A 17,694-nucleotide genomic window follows, 5' to 3' on the forward strand; every position below is an offset into this window, starting at 1 on the left:
ATGAGATTTTTTGCATTCAATCAATACAATTTAAAAATGATTGATATTAATATCAGAAAGAAACACCTTTGAATTATGCTCATAACCATTCCCCTATTTACATGTATTTATAAAGTTTTATTCTTCTTCATTAATTGGTAGTTGCATTATATGAGATCTGAGATCTTACGAAAATGCAGGTTGAAACTTTACAATTTGGATCCGACATCTTTTAAAGTATGCCAATGCATGTTTGTCGAACAACAAAATTCCTTTGAACAATTAACAAAGACTGGTTAAGCCTTTCCCTGAGTTTGAACACTGATACGTTAATAAATGAACTGAGCAGATCCAATTTTTTTTACATTGAATTTAAGAGTAGCAAATTTTAAACGAATAACTGACTTAACAAATTTTAGTCGATAGTCAGTATGATTGAATGATAGTCGAGTACTCGAATATTCATTGACACCCCTAATGAAACCATCAAACAGAGTTCAAAGATACTGTCACATTTTCCTTGTATTATTTGTAAAAAGTACTCTATTAAATAGATGTTTACATGCAGTCAATTTCGAGAATGTAATTACAAAATATAATATAAATAGGGATTAATCACAGGTACTTGCGGACAGGACCCCCACTTAGATCATGTAGATAGCATGTGTAAAACTAGTCTCATTCAAGCAGATGCTCGACTGTCTCCATAAACTCCTGCTCGTTGGAGTTTACGGAGACAGACAAGCATCTGCTTGAATGAGATTAGTTTAAAACTGAAAAGTTGCTATCGACTTATTAAATTATTCACAATATACAGCCACTGTGAAAACAAATCCCCATTATTTTGTCATTACAGTAAAACATGCTTATAAGTGCCAGGGAAAAATAATTTTGATTCATTATAAATGTATTCATTTTTCAGTTTAGTTTTCAGTATGTTTTAAAACCACAAGGAATGAAAATCACTTCACTATATATGCTTCAATTCCTTATTTAAGTCTGTTCGCAGTAAGCGTGTTTACTGTATAACCCAAATACCACTCTAAGTTTAAGCTGATCCTTACGTCGCAGGTTCAAATCCCACAGCTGGATGTGGAGATAGGTTCCTCGGATGAAACCGTATGAACCGAGGTTCTGTGTCACAGAAGGTGCTGGCACGAAAAAGATCCCTCACTTCCCAAAGGCCATAAGTGTCAAGTACAGGTCTATATTTGCAGGCCTCCACCAGCAAGTGGTGGCATAATAATATCAGGGATCGACATTAACGGTTGTCCGATTGCCCGGGACAAGTAAATTCTCAGTTCGGGCAAGTGAAATTGTCGACATACTTGTCCGATCGGGCAAGTGAATTTTTCTGATACAAAATGTACATATTTATTTAGTTTACATCAATTTATAAATAAAACAATAAATTGAACACTTGATTTCCGCCACGCACCTGACTGACAATGTTTTGCATTTGAAATTCCTTGGTAGCATTTCTGGATTATACCGTTCATTTAAAAATCGAGTTTGTTGTTTTCTTTCGTAGGAAATACACTCTACGTCTAACAAAATTTTGTTAACTTCTTATTAGGAAATTAGATTATTCAAGCACAGAATATAGGTACAGTGTAATACGTTGTATCCTGATCAAGGTAAGATTTATGTTTCGTAGCAACTATCTTCCTTAAGCGTTGCTTCACAGTTATCGCTGAAAATCACGAATTACAAAATGATCCTACCACAAATAATTTTCAAAAATATGATATTTAAAAAGGAAATGGAGGGTTATTGCTGCATGGCAGTGTGTGTTAACAGGTTACATTTACAAGTACATTTACAAGCGGTATACATTTATGTACAAATGCAGGATCAAAATTTTTTCAGGTACCAGGTAGCTCAACTTGCCAAATTGACAGTAGTGTATTTCGTCACATTTTTTCTTTTCATAATGTTTGCAGTAATTAATAATTTACGTCTTAAGTTCCATCCTAATTTTGGGCAACCAAGTTTTGCATTCGGACAAGTCAAAGTTTGAGATCACTTGCCCGAAGGGCAAGTGAATCTGAAAGTTAATGTCTATCCCTGAATATGACTAAAAAAATTTGAAGGGGCAATAAACAAAACACAAATCAATCCTGCAGTCTTATCACAGAAATAATTCAAACTTTTATGTATAAATATATTTCCAAATTTCTTTTGCAATTTAACTGAGTGACATTTTTGAGATTTTCCAATAATAATACACATTTACTAACTGGGCTCGAGGGCAACATGTGTTTTGTCGGACCCAAGAACCAAACTGTTTGCCTGAGGCCATTAGGCCGAAGGGAAACAGTTTGGTTCAAAGGGTCAGCAAATTGCATTTTACCCCGAGAACACAGTCAATATCTTTTACTTTCTTATTTTGTTTGACATACATGTATTTTGTAGTGGCTTCCGTGATGTAAATTTCCTTTACCAGCACTGAGGTAAAACTCTGTCAATTCCGTAACTTTCAAACACCAACGAATGCAAATGAGATTTAACTAATCCCGCGCATACTGTAATATGTAAGCAGTCCAATGATCTCATCGACAGGTTCAATATCTCACTTTGCGGTTCAACATAGATTTTTTTATGATTGCTCATAGAACCTTGGAAATGTTAGATATTTGAGTGTACACTGGTATAGATTTATATAAGAACAAATTTTTAAAGGTATAACAAATTGTAATATTAATTAAGGCCCTAGTTGTAACAGCTATTCATACTTGTTGAAGAATATATAACAATAATTATCATGTTTAAACATGTAGTATGTTAGATAGTGTATTGTTGATTTTTTGCATTTTTTTTTGTTTCAATAAGAAAAATAAGTCTTGGTGAAATTACATGCTCTCATGCATTTAAATATAAGGTAAAGCAATGGGGATTTGACAATGTCATGTCAGGGCTAACAGACAGAGACTGAACCATAAAATAGATAACATACATCAGTGTTTGTGCATACATTTATACATTTGCTGGCATATACATGTAAACATCAGTGCTGTAAGCAGCTGTTAAATTTTAGATAAGAAAAATTCTAACCTTCATTTCATTGGTCCACGCCAATCATGTATTAAAATGTCACCGTGAACTCTTTCATCACTCGCTACATTTATCACAGAAAACTCCGACACAAGACTGTTCATCGCTGTTAAGGTAGACAGACATCTCGGCCCAACGACACCTCGGCCCGTCACGCTTGACATCTCGGCCCTGACATGTCGGCCCAATATTGTTGACACGTCGGCCCATATAAAAGACACCTCGGCCCAAGCAAAATTTTATTATGGAAAAAAATTAACAGCGTTTGAATTGGTATTATTGGTGTAATTATTTTTTTCTGACGATTAAACAATTGTTTTAAATTAAAAAAAGGGGTCTTAATCTTGTTTTTTTTTTTAAAGAAACATTTTATTGTTTATATAGATGGATCTATATGACTTCATTGTATATATACATGTATGTTTCTTTTTTTCCTTTTTTTTTTTTTTTTTTTTGGAAAGCACACATACTTGCTTTGCATGATACAAGGAGCTTGAAAAAAAAAAAGAAAAGAAAGAAAAAACGGACTCGAACTAGGTATAAGCGACGATAATAAATTCATGAATGGAAGTGTTTTTCTTACAAGAAATAAATGAGAAAATATTCAATATATGTAAATGTCTTTAATTACTATCTCCCAATTTACTCTGCTCGTAATTAACCCCCTGTTGTCACCAATACCAAAGGATGCGCCGTGGCATATTACTTGTTTATCAATTAACGTTAGCACTTTAATTAATAGCATTGGCTTCTCACTTTAATTAATAGCATTGGCTTCTCATTCATTGAATATCGTCGAAGTGCTCGTGGAAGTTCCTTTTGAAAAAAAAAATCTTGATAGTTTATTCAATGACATGTACTTTTTTCAATAAATATTTAATTCAAGTCCCAAAATTGGAAATATATATTTCATGGTAAAATTTTACTTGGGCCGAGGTGTCTTATGAATGGGCCGACCTGTCTGAGCCGAGGTGTCATTGGGCCGAAATGTCAATGGGCCGAGGTGTCGTTGGGCCGAGGTGTCTGACATTCGCTGTTAATGTGATCGTCAGAATTTCCTCGTAAACTATTTGCGCAAGAATATATATATCCCTTTAAAACTAATGCTCTCTGTATGCAACCAAGGATTTTATGTGCTTCGTAGATGTGGATTAAACGTGCATGTCTACTCACGGCTCGTACGTTAAGAAAATGTACAACTGTCAACTTCACATTTGGCCATTTCTGTCTGTAATTCCGACTTGCATGGCTACTTTCGGGGACGTACTAAAGACTTGATATACTAAAAACCTGATATTCGACCTGATGGTTTTTTTCAAAAAATAAATAATCAGATTGAGTGTTAAACATGATTTATTTTTAAAAATTATTGATTATGAAGCATTATGCTTTACTAAACTACACTTTTTTTTTTAATATTTGCCAACAAAGCATCAGATCAAATCGTTTTTCGTATATCGGGTCTTTAGTGTCTTCTTCCCACAATGCCGCTCGTGATTGTTTACATCCAGGTTACAAACAAGAGGCCCCGATTAAGACTCTTTCTATACGGATGCATTTGTAAATGTTGATTTACCTTTACTTGTGTAAATAACTTGCATTTATAAACGATTTAAATAACAGAAAACAGAGAAATCGAATCAAAACAATTTATTTAAAACACAACAAGTATCTAAAACCGTACAAGCATGTGTTACGATGCCCTAAAAGGCGTGGCTGGTTTTTAGACAACTTGTTCCTGTACGATTCTCGAATAATTATTATATAAAATAGAATAAAATATAGCACGGAGCTTGTTTCTCTTTATACCACATGACAAGATTTAATATGTTAGAAAGTATGTCATTCAAACTTTTTCATAATATTTTAATATTTTTAGCTATCCAAAAAATACTTTTATGACCTGCTGTCCCCTGAATATAGGAGCCAGCCCCTTTTTCTTGATGTTATCTGAAAGCTCTCGTAATTACACACAACTTTTATTCTATATGTCTTACCAAATTTTTATCAGTTTAAAAGTTATTAAACAAAAAGCAGCACAATTTCATGGAAAAATAATTCTTAAAACTTGCCGTCACATAGCTTCCGAACTTAAAAAAATTAGCCTACAATTTTAATGTTCTGCGCATCTGCAATGTATTAGTTACAAGTTCTCCAGTTTTCATGCAAATATCATGTGTCGTTATTGAGAATTCTACTGGACAAGAGACCCTCCAAATATCGATTAAAGGGCAATAACTCATGAACGGGGGTATATATCAAAAATTTGAAAAAACCGTTTTTAGGCAATAATACACTGTATCTACCCTGAAAGTTTCATAGCAATCGGACAAAAGGTCTCCGAGAAATCGCCTGTTGAAAATCGGCGGGAAAAAAAAAATAAAATAATAATAAGAAACAGTAGAATAACAGTAGGGTCTTCCGAAGGAAGCTCGGAAGACCCTAATAATAATAGGGAAAAAGAAACCGAACGAAAACAATAAGGTCTTCCGTTGGAGACGGAAGACCTTAATAATAATAATAACTAGATGAGATCTCGTTGCGAGCAACGAGTAGGTCTTCCGTCCGATTTTCCGATAAGATGAGATATGATTTTGACTATGATCATTGTTAAAAGATAATAATATATATAGACTTCCCTAATTAGATTTCAATCCTTTGATTTTATATACATTACCAAAGAGCTATCGATGAATTGCTTTTGGCCCCTCTGAACCCCTAGTTTGAGGGGCAGCCCCTTTTTCTTGATATCAATTGAAAGGTCTTGTGATTTTGAAAACGTTTTGTTCAACAACTATTCAGAGATTTCTTTTCGTTGTGGAAATATGCTGAATGGAAATATTTAGGGGCCACCCTTCCAAGTCCTTAATGGGGCCGTTTGACAAAAATTGAAAGGGTGCATATTGTTTAGAACATTATTCTGACCATCTTTTGTTCAGTATTGCTTATCAAAATATTCCCCCTTTTCGAGATATAAAGCATCAAAGATTTAGCATTCTGGCCCCTTGTGGCCCCTTTTTACATAACATATGATCAGAATCTTATCATATATTGTCGTAAATCGTTAAGATAAGCATCTTTGCTTCAGTAATGTATTACAAATTATTGATCGTTAAAGAGTTATAGCTGAAAGACTTTTGGCCCCTCTGAGCCCCTAATTTGAGGGGTCAGCCCCTTTTTTGATATCAAATGAAAGGTCTTGTGATTTTGAAGACTTTTTCTTCAACAACTATTCAGAGATTTCTTTTCGTTGTGGAGATATGCTGAATGGAAATATTTAGGAGCCAACCCTCCAAGTCCTTAATGGGGCCGTTTGACAAAAATTGAAAGGGTGCATATTGTTTAGAACATTATTCTGACCATCTTTTGTTCAGTATTGCTTATCAAAATATTCCCCCTTTTCGAGATATAAAGCGTCATAGATTTAGCATTCTGGCCCCTTGTGACCCCTTATTACGTAACATATGATCAGAACCTTATCATATATTGTTGTAAATCGTTAAGATAAGCATATTTGCTTCAGTAATGTATTACAAATTATTGATCGTTAAAGAGTTATAGGTTGAAGACTTTTGGCCCCTCTGAGCCCCTAATTTGAGGGGTCAGCCCCTTTTTCTTGATATCAAATGAAAGATCGTATCATTCTGCACAACTTTACTTCTATATGTTTTAACAAATTCTTAACATGTATGAAGATATAAAAGAAAAGGTGTAAAATTTTGTGAGATGTTTCTGAGACATGTTTTGAGCCCTACCGGGCTTCGGCGCCTTTTGCGCTAGAGAGATTTGGACACCTGCCTGCAAATCTACAAATCTTCCCCTACCTTCACTGAAAATCTTGACTCAATATCTCAAGTCGTTTCGGAGGAGTTTCCAGGACAAGCCGACCCTCTGAAAATCAGAAAATCCTAAATATCTCGAGATGGAAAGTGACGTCATCAACGAAAAAAATTTCCAATAAGGTTCAGATCAATACCTATCAGATCTGAAAGTTTCATGAAAATCGGCCAAGACGTTACTGAGAACTTGCGTGCACAAAATCGGTAAGAATAATAATAATAACTAGATGAGATCTCGTTGCGAGCAACGAGTAGGTCTTCCGTCCGATTTTTCGATAAGATGAGATATGATTTTGACTATGAACTTTGTTAAAAGATAATAATATATAGACTTCTCTAATTAGATTTCATTCTTTTGATTTTTATAACATTATCAGAGCTATAGATGACAGGCTTCTGGCCCCTCTGAGCCCTTAGTTTGAGGGGTCAGCCCCTTTTTCTTGATATCAAATAAAAGGTCTTGTGATTTTGAAGACTTTTTCTTTAACAACTATTCAGAGATTTCCTTTCGTTGTGGAGATATGTTGAATGGAAATATTTAGGGGCCAACCCTCCAAATCCTTAATGGGGCCGTTTGACAAAAATAGAAAGAGTGTATATTGTATAGAACATTATTCTGACCATCTTTTGTTCAGTATTGCTTATCAAAATATTCCCCCTTTTCGAGATATAAAGCGTCAAAGATTTAGTATTCTGGCCCCTTTTGACCCTTTATTACGTAACATATGATCAGAATCTTATCACATATTGTTGTAAATCGTTAAGATAAACAACTTTGCTTCAGTAATGTATTGCAAATTACTGATCGTTAAAGAGTTAAAAATGAAAGACTTTTGGCCCCTCTGAGCCCCTAATTTGAAGGGTCAGCTCCTTTTTCTTGATATCAAATGAAAGGTCTTGTGATTTTGAAGACTTTTTGTTCAACAACTATTCAGAGATTTCTTTTCGTTATGGAGATATGCTGAATGGAAATATTTAGGGGCCACCCCTCGAAGTCCTTAATGGGGTCGTTTGACAAAATTTGAAAGGGTGCATATTGTTTAAAACATTATTCTGACCATCTTTTGTTCAGTATTGCTTATCAAAATATTCCCCCTTTTCGAGATATAAAGCGTCAAAGATTTAGCATTCTGGCCCCTTTTGACCCTTTATTACGTAACATATGATCAAAATCTTATCATATATTGTTGTAAATCGTTAAGATAAACATCTTTGCTTCAGTAATGTATTAAAAATTATTGATCGTTAAAAAGTTAAAAATGAAAGATTTTTGGCCCCCTCTGAGCCCCTAATTTGAAGGGTCAGCTCCTTTTTCTTGATATCAAATGAAAGGCCTGGTGATTTTGAAGACTTTTTGTTCAACAACTATTCAGAGATTTCTTTTCGTTATGGAGATATGCTGAATGGAAATATTTAGGGGCCACCCCTCGAAGTCCTTAATGGGGCCGTTTGACAAAAATTGAAAGGGTGCATATTGTTTAGAACATTATTCTGACCATCTTTTGTTCAGTATTGCTTATCAAAATATTCCCCCTTTTCGAGATATAAAGCGTCAAAGATTTAGTATTCTGGCCCCTTTTGACCCTTTATTACGTAACATATGATCAGAATCTTATCACATATTGTTGTAAATCGTTAAGATAAACAACTTTGCTTCAGTAATGTATTGCAAATTACTGATCGTTAAAGAGTTAAAAATGAAAGACTTTTGGCCCCTCTGAGCCCCTAATTTGAAGGGTCAGCTCCTTTTTCTTGATATCAAATGAAAGGTCTTGTGATTTTGAAGACTTTTTGTTCAACAACTATTCAGAGATTTCTTTTCGTTATGGAGATATGCTGAATGGAAATATTTAGGGGCCACCCCTCGAAGTCCTTAATGGGGTCGTTTGACAAAATTTGAAAGGGTGCATATTGTTTAAAACATTATTCTGACCATCTTTTGTTCAGTATTGCTTATCAAAATATTCCCCCTTTTCGAGATATAAAGCGTCAAAGATTTAGCATTCTGGCCCCTTTTGACCCTTTATTACGTAACATATGATCAAAATCTTATCATATATTGTTGTAAATCGTTAAGATAAACATCTTTGCTTCAGTAATGTATTACAAATTATTGATCGTTAAAAAGTTAAAAATGAAAGATTTTTGGCCCCCTCTGAGCCCCTAATTTGAAGGGTCAGCTCCTTTTTCTTGATATCAAATGAAAGGTCTGGTGATTTTGAAGACTTTTTGTTCAACAACTATTCAGAGATTTCTTTTCGTTATGGAGATATGCTGAATGGAAATATTTAGGGGCCACCCCTCCAAGTCCTTTATGGGGCCGTTTGAGAAAAATTGAAAGGGTGCATATTGTTAAGTACATTATTCTGATCATTTTTTGTTCAGTATTGCTTATCAAAATATTCTCCCTTTTCGAGATATAAAGCATCAAAGATTTAGTATTCTGGCCCCTTTTGACCCTTTATTACGTAACTTATGATCAGAATCTTATCATATATTGTTGTAAATCGTTGAGATAAACATCTTTGCTTCAGTAATGTATTACAAGTTACTGATCGTTAAAGAGTTAAAGATGGAAGAATTTTGGCCCCTCTGAGCCCCTAATTTGAGGGGCCAGCCCCTTTTTCTTGATATCAAATGAAAGGTCTGGTGATTTTGAAGACTTTTTGTTCAACAACTATTCAGAGATTTCTTTTCGTTATGGAGATATGCTGAATGGAAATATTTAGGGGCCACCTCTCCAAGTCCTTAATGGGGCCGTTTGACAAAAATTGAAAGAGTGCATATTGTTTAGCACATTATTCTGACCATCTTTTGTTCAGTATTGCTTATCAAAATATTCCCCCTTTTCAAGATATAAAGCGTCAAAGATTTAGCATTCTGACCCCTTGTGACCCCGTATTACGTAATATATGATCAAAATCTTATCATATATTGTTGTAAATCGTTAAGATAAACATCTTTGCTTCATTAATGTATTACAAATTATTGATCGTTAAAGAGTTAAAGATGGAAGACTTTTGGCCCTGCTCAGCCCCTAATTTGAGGGGTCAGCCCCTTTTTCTTGATATAAAATGAAAGGTTGTATCATTCTGCACAACTTTTCTTTTATATGTTTTAACAATTTTTTAACATGTGTAAAGATATAAAAGAAAAGGTGTAAAATTTTGTGAGATGTTTCTGAGACATGTTTTGAGCCCTACCGAGCTTCGGCGCCTTTTGCGCTAGAGAGATTTGGACACCTGCCTGCAAATCTACAAACCTTCCCCTACCTTCACTGAAAATCGTGACTCAATATCTTAAGTCGTTTCGGAGGAGTTTCCAGGACAAGCCGACCCTCTGAAAATCAGAAAATCCTAAATATCTCGAGATGGAAAGTGACGTCATCAACGAAAAAAATTTCCAATAAGGTTCAGATCAATACCTATCAGATCTGAAAGTTTCATGAAAATCGGCCAAGACGTTACTGAGAACTTGCGTGCACAAAATCGGTAAGAATAATAATAATAATAATAATAGGGAAAAAGAAACCGAACGAAAACAATAAGGTCTTCCGTTGGAGACGGAAGACCTTAATAACTAGAAACTCATTGCGAGCAATGAGAGGTCTTCCGTCCGATTCTGAAAATAAAAACAAAAATTCACGCTGAAAAAGTGATAAAAGAAATTCAGCTTGAAAATCCAAGAAAGCTAACCGTTAACCATTCACTTTTTGCATCACTTCCTGTCACGACCGGAAGTAACGGCGATACAAGATTTTCTCACGATTCAAATAAACTGATGACTGACTATCAGACCTGAAAGTTTTAGTCTTCAGTCGTTTACTGTTGCCGAGCAATATTGTGAGAACAAATTCTAATTTTGAGGACAGATAAACAGTCGACCGGAAGTGAATTTTATAAAAATCTCTGCAAACTTTTTCAATCAAAAAGATGAAAACATACATAAAACTCCTAGAAGACTCTCTATTAACCCTTTAAATCCAGAGAAAAATATTGAAAAACAAAAAAGTTGCAAATTTAACATTGTTGAATTCACTCCCGTTTGCGACCGGAAGTAAGAACGACGAAAATTAATGGTCAATCAATATATCTACATTTGATGCTCTATCACCTCAGCAAGTTTCATATTCATATCTTTAGCCATTATCTGATGATACAGTATACTTTCTTTTATTCTTTATGTATTCAACTTTTTATTTCATGTAATTCCATATACAGGCATGTCATGTAATCTTTTTCTGCACTTCTATATACTTCTGCATCAGACCATTTGTCTACTACGAAAGGTTGATCACGATACATTATTTCGCATGAAACGTCACGGGTAAATATTCGCGCATATCCTTTGGAATGTATTTTCTATTGAATGGTGATTCCTTCAATGAAATTTCAAAATGTATCTTCTTATAACCTGAATATCGAGCTTGAGAAAGTATATTTATCATATTGTACTTATCATATATCGCATGGATAAGTAACACTAAAGCAGTGATTTAGGTAAGAAGTTTTATTTTCCTGTTTACCCCCAAAGTGGACTATCACGATTAGTTACACATTCATGAAAAGACTGGAATGTTTCGCCCAAAAACATGTCTCTTCCTGCGACGGTCTAGGAATCTGATACCATTTATGTTCAATAACAACATCTTTTAGAAAAAAAAATTATATCAACTTCATTAAACAATCTTTAAAAAAAAATGGTTTTCTTATTTTTGTCTTTTCTGTTCATTTAATATGACACAAGCCTGCATGGGGGAAAAAAAACAATGGCCACGTAATAATTACTATATATTGATTGCTTTAGTAAGGCAAGTTTCTTGAAAAGCTATTACTTATTACCATGGTTTAGGATCAGTTTTTCCATGGTGTAAAACAAAACGTTGTAGTTATCGTATTTCCACTTGTAGTCATGTCGTTTTTCTACTTTGAGATACAGACAAGAACAATTATTGTAGACGTCTGAGGAAACCCCGGATTAAAACTCTAGTTCAAAACAGAATTGCAATGTAATAGTGATGTGACAATCCAACAATTCCTTCACATTTCTTTGATCCTTATGGTACTTTCATTCAAACAAACGCTCGGCTTACTCCGTAAATTCTGACCTACTTATTGGAGTTTACGGCGACAGCCGCCATTTTGGACCCGCTTCAAATTTAGAAATGCGAATATGTAGAGTTTGGATTGATCAATTCTAAAATAAATTATATATTAAGCATTTTCAGAAGAGCCTCTATTAACCTTATTAAAATAAAAGAAAAATATAGAAAAACAAAAAAGTTTAAAAATTCGACTTTTTTAAATTCGCATCCGGTAACGACCGGAAGTACTGACGACGCACAAAAAGGTGATTCCCCTCATTTAGAAGACATAACCTATCATCTCTAACAAGTCTCCAGTTCATATCTTAAACCATTTTTGAAGAAAAGGGGGGACAAAATTTCATTTTAAAATCAGAAAACTGTCAATAACTTGGCACCGGAAGCGAGTTTTCCAAATTTTCCTTCTGATGAACAAAGTCCATTTGACGACGCATAATTCCTGAAAGTTTCATTTAAAACCACTGAATAGTTTTCGAGAAATCGCCTGCACAAAATTTTGGGGAAAAAAAAAAAAATAATAATAATAATAATAAGAAACAGTAGAATCACTATAAGGTCTTCCGTGAAGACGGAAGACCTTAATAATAGGGAAAAAGAAACCGAACGAAAACAATAAGGTCTTCCGTTGGAGACGGAAGACCTTAATAATAGGGAAAAAGAAACCGAACGAAAACAATAAGGTCTTCCGTTGGAGACGGAAGACCTTAATTACTGTTCGATTTACACCCCCTATGCCTGAATTTACACTTTGTCCAGTGGCCCACACATGTGGCTGTGTGTTGGAGCTGTCCAGAAGTTACGACAACTTTCTGTTATTGAGGGAGCACTTGGAAAACGTGCTAGACACAAAAGTACTGAGAATGGATATTGTGTAAATGTGCTATACCTTATCTGAGAAATAATGTAAATGAGTCGTGAACATCGATTTTTTTTTTTAAATGACAGATTTTGATACTGTTGACCTCCCCATTCTACCTTTTTTTTAAGTTAAATTCAAACATATAGATAATGTAAGAAATTCTGAATATTTGAATCTTAATGCATGTTATAATGAGTAGACAAATAGTCTGTGGGGAAAAAGTCGTATCAGTTGCCGAAGTACAGTGTTGTGGCCATTGTTTGTTAACAATTTAGAATTTTAAACATATGTTTTTCTCTCTATTGGTTCATCTTTATTTGCCAAAAATAAAAGTTATCTGTTTTAAGCTTTACCTCTACCGTAAATTTGGTGTTCATTAAAGAAATATAAAAATTGTAACTGTATTTCTTGTCTGTCGATCTTCCTTTTCATGCATTAATTGGTATTTATTAGTTTTACCCATCCCAATTATGACGCTACATAATTAGATTATGAAAGGACTGTATGTAATCTAACAAATAGAAAATGAAGGAAATGTGTTTGAATGAATGCGAGTCTACCCTACACATTCTAGTGTGTACATTCTGACGCATGTAGACTCTGTTAGTTCTTTGCATTTCAACAGTGTAATTTTTAATCTTTAACGAAATGACCCTTCTACAGATGTTTTACTAATCCTCTGCCAAAAAAGTATGATGGAGGCCAGGGTACTGCCCTTCTCCCGAATTTTAATACTTCTAGACTTACAGGTGTGGTATTTTTACTGCTCACAAAACCATTTGCTCTATTCCGATTATGTACAGCGCTTAGCCATCATGTAGCTGCACACTGAAGATTCATTCAGGGGAAGGGGGTCCTGACAGTTCCCCCTTTGATTTTAAGAGTTATTTAATTTACAAAGTAAAAGTACGAAAAACGAGTTTGCGACCCTCCTTAGAAAACATGGCTCCTGGTGGAAATGGTAAGGAGAGTTAAATGTATGATAAAGCAAAGCTACTCCCTCCCCCCCCCCCCAATGGTTTTTTTTTTAGTTTGGACATGTTAAATCCTTTTTGCCTGTCAAAAAATTCTGAGTTGGATGTTTTGAGTAGATATGAATTCCTAACCCTCAACCAAAAGGGAATACCCTTTTCCGCGCCTGCATTGGAACATTTGTCGTGGAACAAAAAAACTTTTCTCTTTAAAGATTACTTGTAATAGAAAATCCACAACGCTTATAAACAAAACAAAAGGGAAACCCCTGTTAATAAATTCTAATGCTTAATTTAAATTAAAGTTGTCAAACATAGTATAGTTTTTGAAGATTGGTGTCAGCTAGGAAAAAATGACAATAAACCTGAAAAAAAAAAACTTTGACGGGCAAACAAATGAAAAATGTCTCCAAACTCGAAAACCTATTTAGTGTGTGTGTGTGGGGGGGGGGGGGTAGGTTCCAACTTTCTTTCACAACTCAGTTTTTTAATACATTATCAAATTACCATGATTTTACTACGCTACAACATAAATTGGAGAGGGACCAACCCTTTAATGAACATTTTCTGTAGAAAAAAATGTTTTGTTTGGGAATAGGTCGGTGGGGGGGGGGGGGGGGGGTAGCCCACCATGATAGTACGTGCCTGCAGTTCTAAGTGTCTCTTAATTATATTGTTATTTTTTAATACATGTATACGTAAGTTGTGCGTCATTTGTAACATACATATATACATGTTCATATTGTCTCCCGGCAGCAGTCTCAGGCTGCTCTTACCCCCAATGCACATTTTGTCTTTTTAGGATGATTATGATTATTGTAATGAAGGATATAGAAATTTCATGAGGACATAGTAGTCTTATGTTCATTAAAAGACGTATCAAATGCGCTATGTGCTTGATACTCGTAAAATATCCTTTAAAATCCCCCCTCACCCCTGATCGAGGTAAAGACCATATCCAACAACAAAAATTGAATTTTCAGTGTTTGATATTATTGGGTCCTCTTTCTGCTGGTATCTGTATTTAGCTGTTTATTATTATGCACCCCCCGCAAACTTAGTTCATGGGAGGCGGAAATGGGGATCATTTTATTAGATTGATCGGCTCTCCGTACAATCATGTCCTGAGTATAACTTTAAAATATAAATGGGGTACGTTAAGCTCCTAACTGACTCAAAGATTGCTTTTGTCCAAATATTTAAACAGAAAAAAATTCTCGGGAGCTGTGGGAATGTCATAGCCTTACCAAAGATTATTGGCACAAAAATTTATGCCTGTTGCACAACATGCTAATAGAGAAACATTGAAAGTTCATACGTTACTCAAGTTTACTGTCCAAAGGATTTGTTATTTTCTTGAAACAAAGTTATTGGGTTGTTACATTTAGAATTATGTATATGGACACTTTTGAAAGTGAAGGGGGGGGGGGCTGTCAGAGAAGAAAATTTCCTCTAATCTAAAACAGGGGGATATTGAATATGGAAAAAGCTATTTCCTGTGTATTAGGGTGGGAAGGGGGGTTCACACCTTTTTTATGACCAAATTATTATTCATACATTATCACAACATTATGCTTTGACTAGGATGCAACAAAAACAGTGGGGATCACTCTTTCAATGAACATTTTTAAATAGTAAAAAGCAATTGTTTGTCAAAAAATGCTTCTGATACTACATCCCTTCATAGATAATAAAATCTGTAATATTTTTTGCCACTGCGGCACAGTGGATTTGACATACATTCATTTGTTTCAGATTTTATTTTCACTCGTGAAATAAAAATCAATTGACAAATTACAGCATTTTTGTTGTTGATACATATACCGAGTCAATAGCGTTATTTACTGATTGAAAATAACACAACATTTTGTAAATAAGGCAAATAATTCTTTACTGAAACAACCGGTAAAGTTTTGTTGCCTCTGCAAAAGTCTATAAATGATATATTTCACGATTTGCCAGGTTACGAAGAGTTACATACAAATTACAGGCATCTTCCAGACAGTTAGGCGACGCTATGTAGTTCTCTTCCATCAAGATTTTGAAAAATTCATGCATGTCGGGGTCAGATGGGGTGTTCTTGTTAAATGAGCATTCGTTTCTGCAGATCTCGAGAACATGTTGATCTAGTGGTATCGAATAATCTCTAGTACCTTCTAATTCTGGTAGACAATAAAGAATACAAGGTTTGCCTGCTGGGACGTTTCCATTTCTAGTTGGACGAATCCGATGAGTATTCCAGACAGATACTGCTTCATCTATATCTTTCTAGATGTGAATAAAAAGTATACAAAATTAAGATAATTTGATAAAGAGTTTGGAATATGCAAGGCATTTCCCTTATATATTTATATTTCGATGATGTTAGTTCTCAGTTTCAAAACTAATAAATCCTCCTGTCGAATGAGTAAATTGAATTTGCAAAGGTTTTCAAGAAATTAAAAAAAAAAACTTCCTTTACTTATACAACGTACCGAGCCAACAAAAGATAGTAAATAACATTTTCTTCTGGTTATAAATTTAGTTGCATATACATGTATACAGGTAAATATGAACCACAACTTTACTGAAGTCCGCACGATCTATTTATCATGAAAATTTTACACCCACCCCCCGAAAAAGGATGTATTTAATAAAATGACATGATACGAATAAATAGCTGAATGAAGCTCTGATTAGTTAGTACAATGGTTAAAAAAGGACAGTGGCTATCAAGAAAACAAAACCGTGATAAACAAACGGACGGAGTATGTTTTGTTTGCGCTCAGTCTCTCTTTTATCAAATGTAAACTTAAGTACATGTACCTGCACAAATTCCATGAAAACCAACTGGACAAGATTTTTATCTATGATGTCACCTGTGTATTTCCCAATGTCTCTTAAGTGTCCAAAAAACTCAATCCAAAATTGACAGCATTCCATCCGCAAATGTCGCCAAAATGCCTCTATTCTTTGGTTACCTGTACTTGGTCCATAAATAAACGTACTTTGGTCCGTAAGAACACTTTGCATCTCTGCAATATTCTTATTCTCTGTTCCACGATCCCCTCTTACTTTTTTTGGACATGCTCTAAGTTTTTCTATAGATGTTATAAAATGTCCAGCTATTATACGAGGATCGCTACTTGAAAAAGTTACTTCACACCATATAATTTTCCTGGAGTAGCCATCAATGCAACCGTTAATGCAAATCCCATAATTTTTTAATTTATCGTACGAATCGACATGCCACAAGTAATTAGGTCCTTTGGCATAATACTCCCTTCGACGAAGTCTTTTCCGTTTTCTCAGTTCCACCCCCTCTGGATCAAGAATAGAGAGAAGCCCTGCTACTGTCATTCTAGATACTCTGAATCCAGCTAGCAAACATCGTTGGAACATCCATCGATACCCACTCTGCATACCATCCTTTTCAATTAATTTTGAGAGAAAGTCAGAAACACTGATTATGGAAGACATGTTTTTTCTCCTGTACAAATTCATAGCAGCAAGTCTTCTTTTCAATGTACGTTCACTCAGAAAAATATGGTGCTGTAAAGCTAAGCAACACACTATTTCATGATAAGTTAATCCAATTGAGAAATAAAAGTAGATCAGTTTCTGTGTGTCCATTGCTACATAGAAAGTTTGGTCTTGCATCAAACGCTTCGACTTAACAAATAATATAAGAATCATTATTGATTAAATATTAAAGTTATTGCGTTTAAACGCAATACTTATTGCGTTTAATCGCAATACTTATTGCGTTTAATCGCAAAAGTATTGCGTTTAAACGCAAAAATTATTGCGTTTAATCGCAAAATTATTGCGTTTAAACGCAAAATTATTGCGTTTAATCGCAAAATCATTGCGTTTAAACGCAAAAATTATTGCGTTTAAACGCAAAAA

At 34.5% G+C, this 17,694-nt stretch overlaps 1 protein-coding gene and 1 long non-coding RNA gene across 2 annotated transcripts in view; both read right to left on the bottom strand.

Annotated features, from left to right (window-relative positions):
* LOC133202800 (uncharacterized) overlaps window positions 1-17,694 on the bottom strand; it is a 153,335-nt gene that overhangs the window by 30,527 nt on the left and 105,114 nt on the right. The gene's annotated exons all lie outside the window — the stretch shown is intronic.
* LOC133202665 (uncharacterized) lies at window positions 15,724-17,053 on the bottom strand. The gene is made up of 2 exons (XM_061338521.1): window positions 16,612-17,053; window positions 15,724-16,074 (listed from the first exon to the last, which is right to left on the bottom strand). The coding sequence occupies exons 1-2, from the start codon at window positions 16,816-16,818 to the stop codon at window positions 15,739-15,741; spliced, it is 543 nt and encodes a 180-aa protein (XP_061194505.1). The 5' UTR covers window positions 16,819-17,053; the 3' UTR covers window positions 15,724-15,738.

The sequence above is a fragment of the Saccostrea echinata genome, unplaced genomic scaffold (genome assembly GCF_033153115.1).
Source record: "Saccostrea echinata isolate AGI-Se365-2 ecotype Australia unplaced genomic scaffold, CSIRO_AGI_Sech_v1 ptg000047l, whole genome shotgun sequence".
Classification (NCBI taxonomy): domain Eukaryota; kingdom Metazoa; phylum Mollusca; class Bivalvia; order Ostreida; family Ostreidae; genus Saccostrea; species Saccostrea echinata.

What these genes read in the sequence shown, in the direction of transcription:
- LOC133202665 (XM_061338521.1), bottom strand. Translation starts at nt 16,818, where the DNA reads ATGCAAAGTGTTCTTACGGACCAAAGTACGTTTATTTATGGACCAAGT. An exon ending in TTTTCATGGAATTTGTGCAG is followed by an intron (nt 16,075 to 16,611) that starts GTACATGTACTT and finishes ATTCACATCTAG; the next exon opens with AAAGATATAGATGAAGCAGT.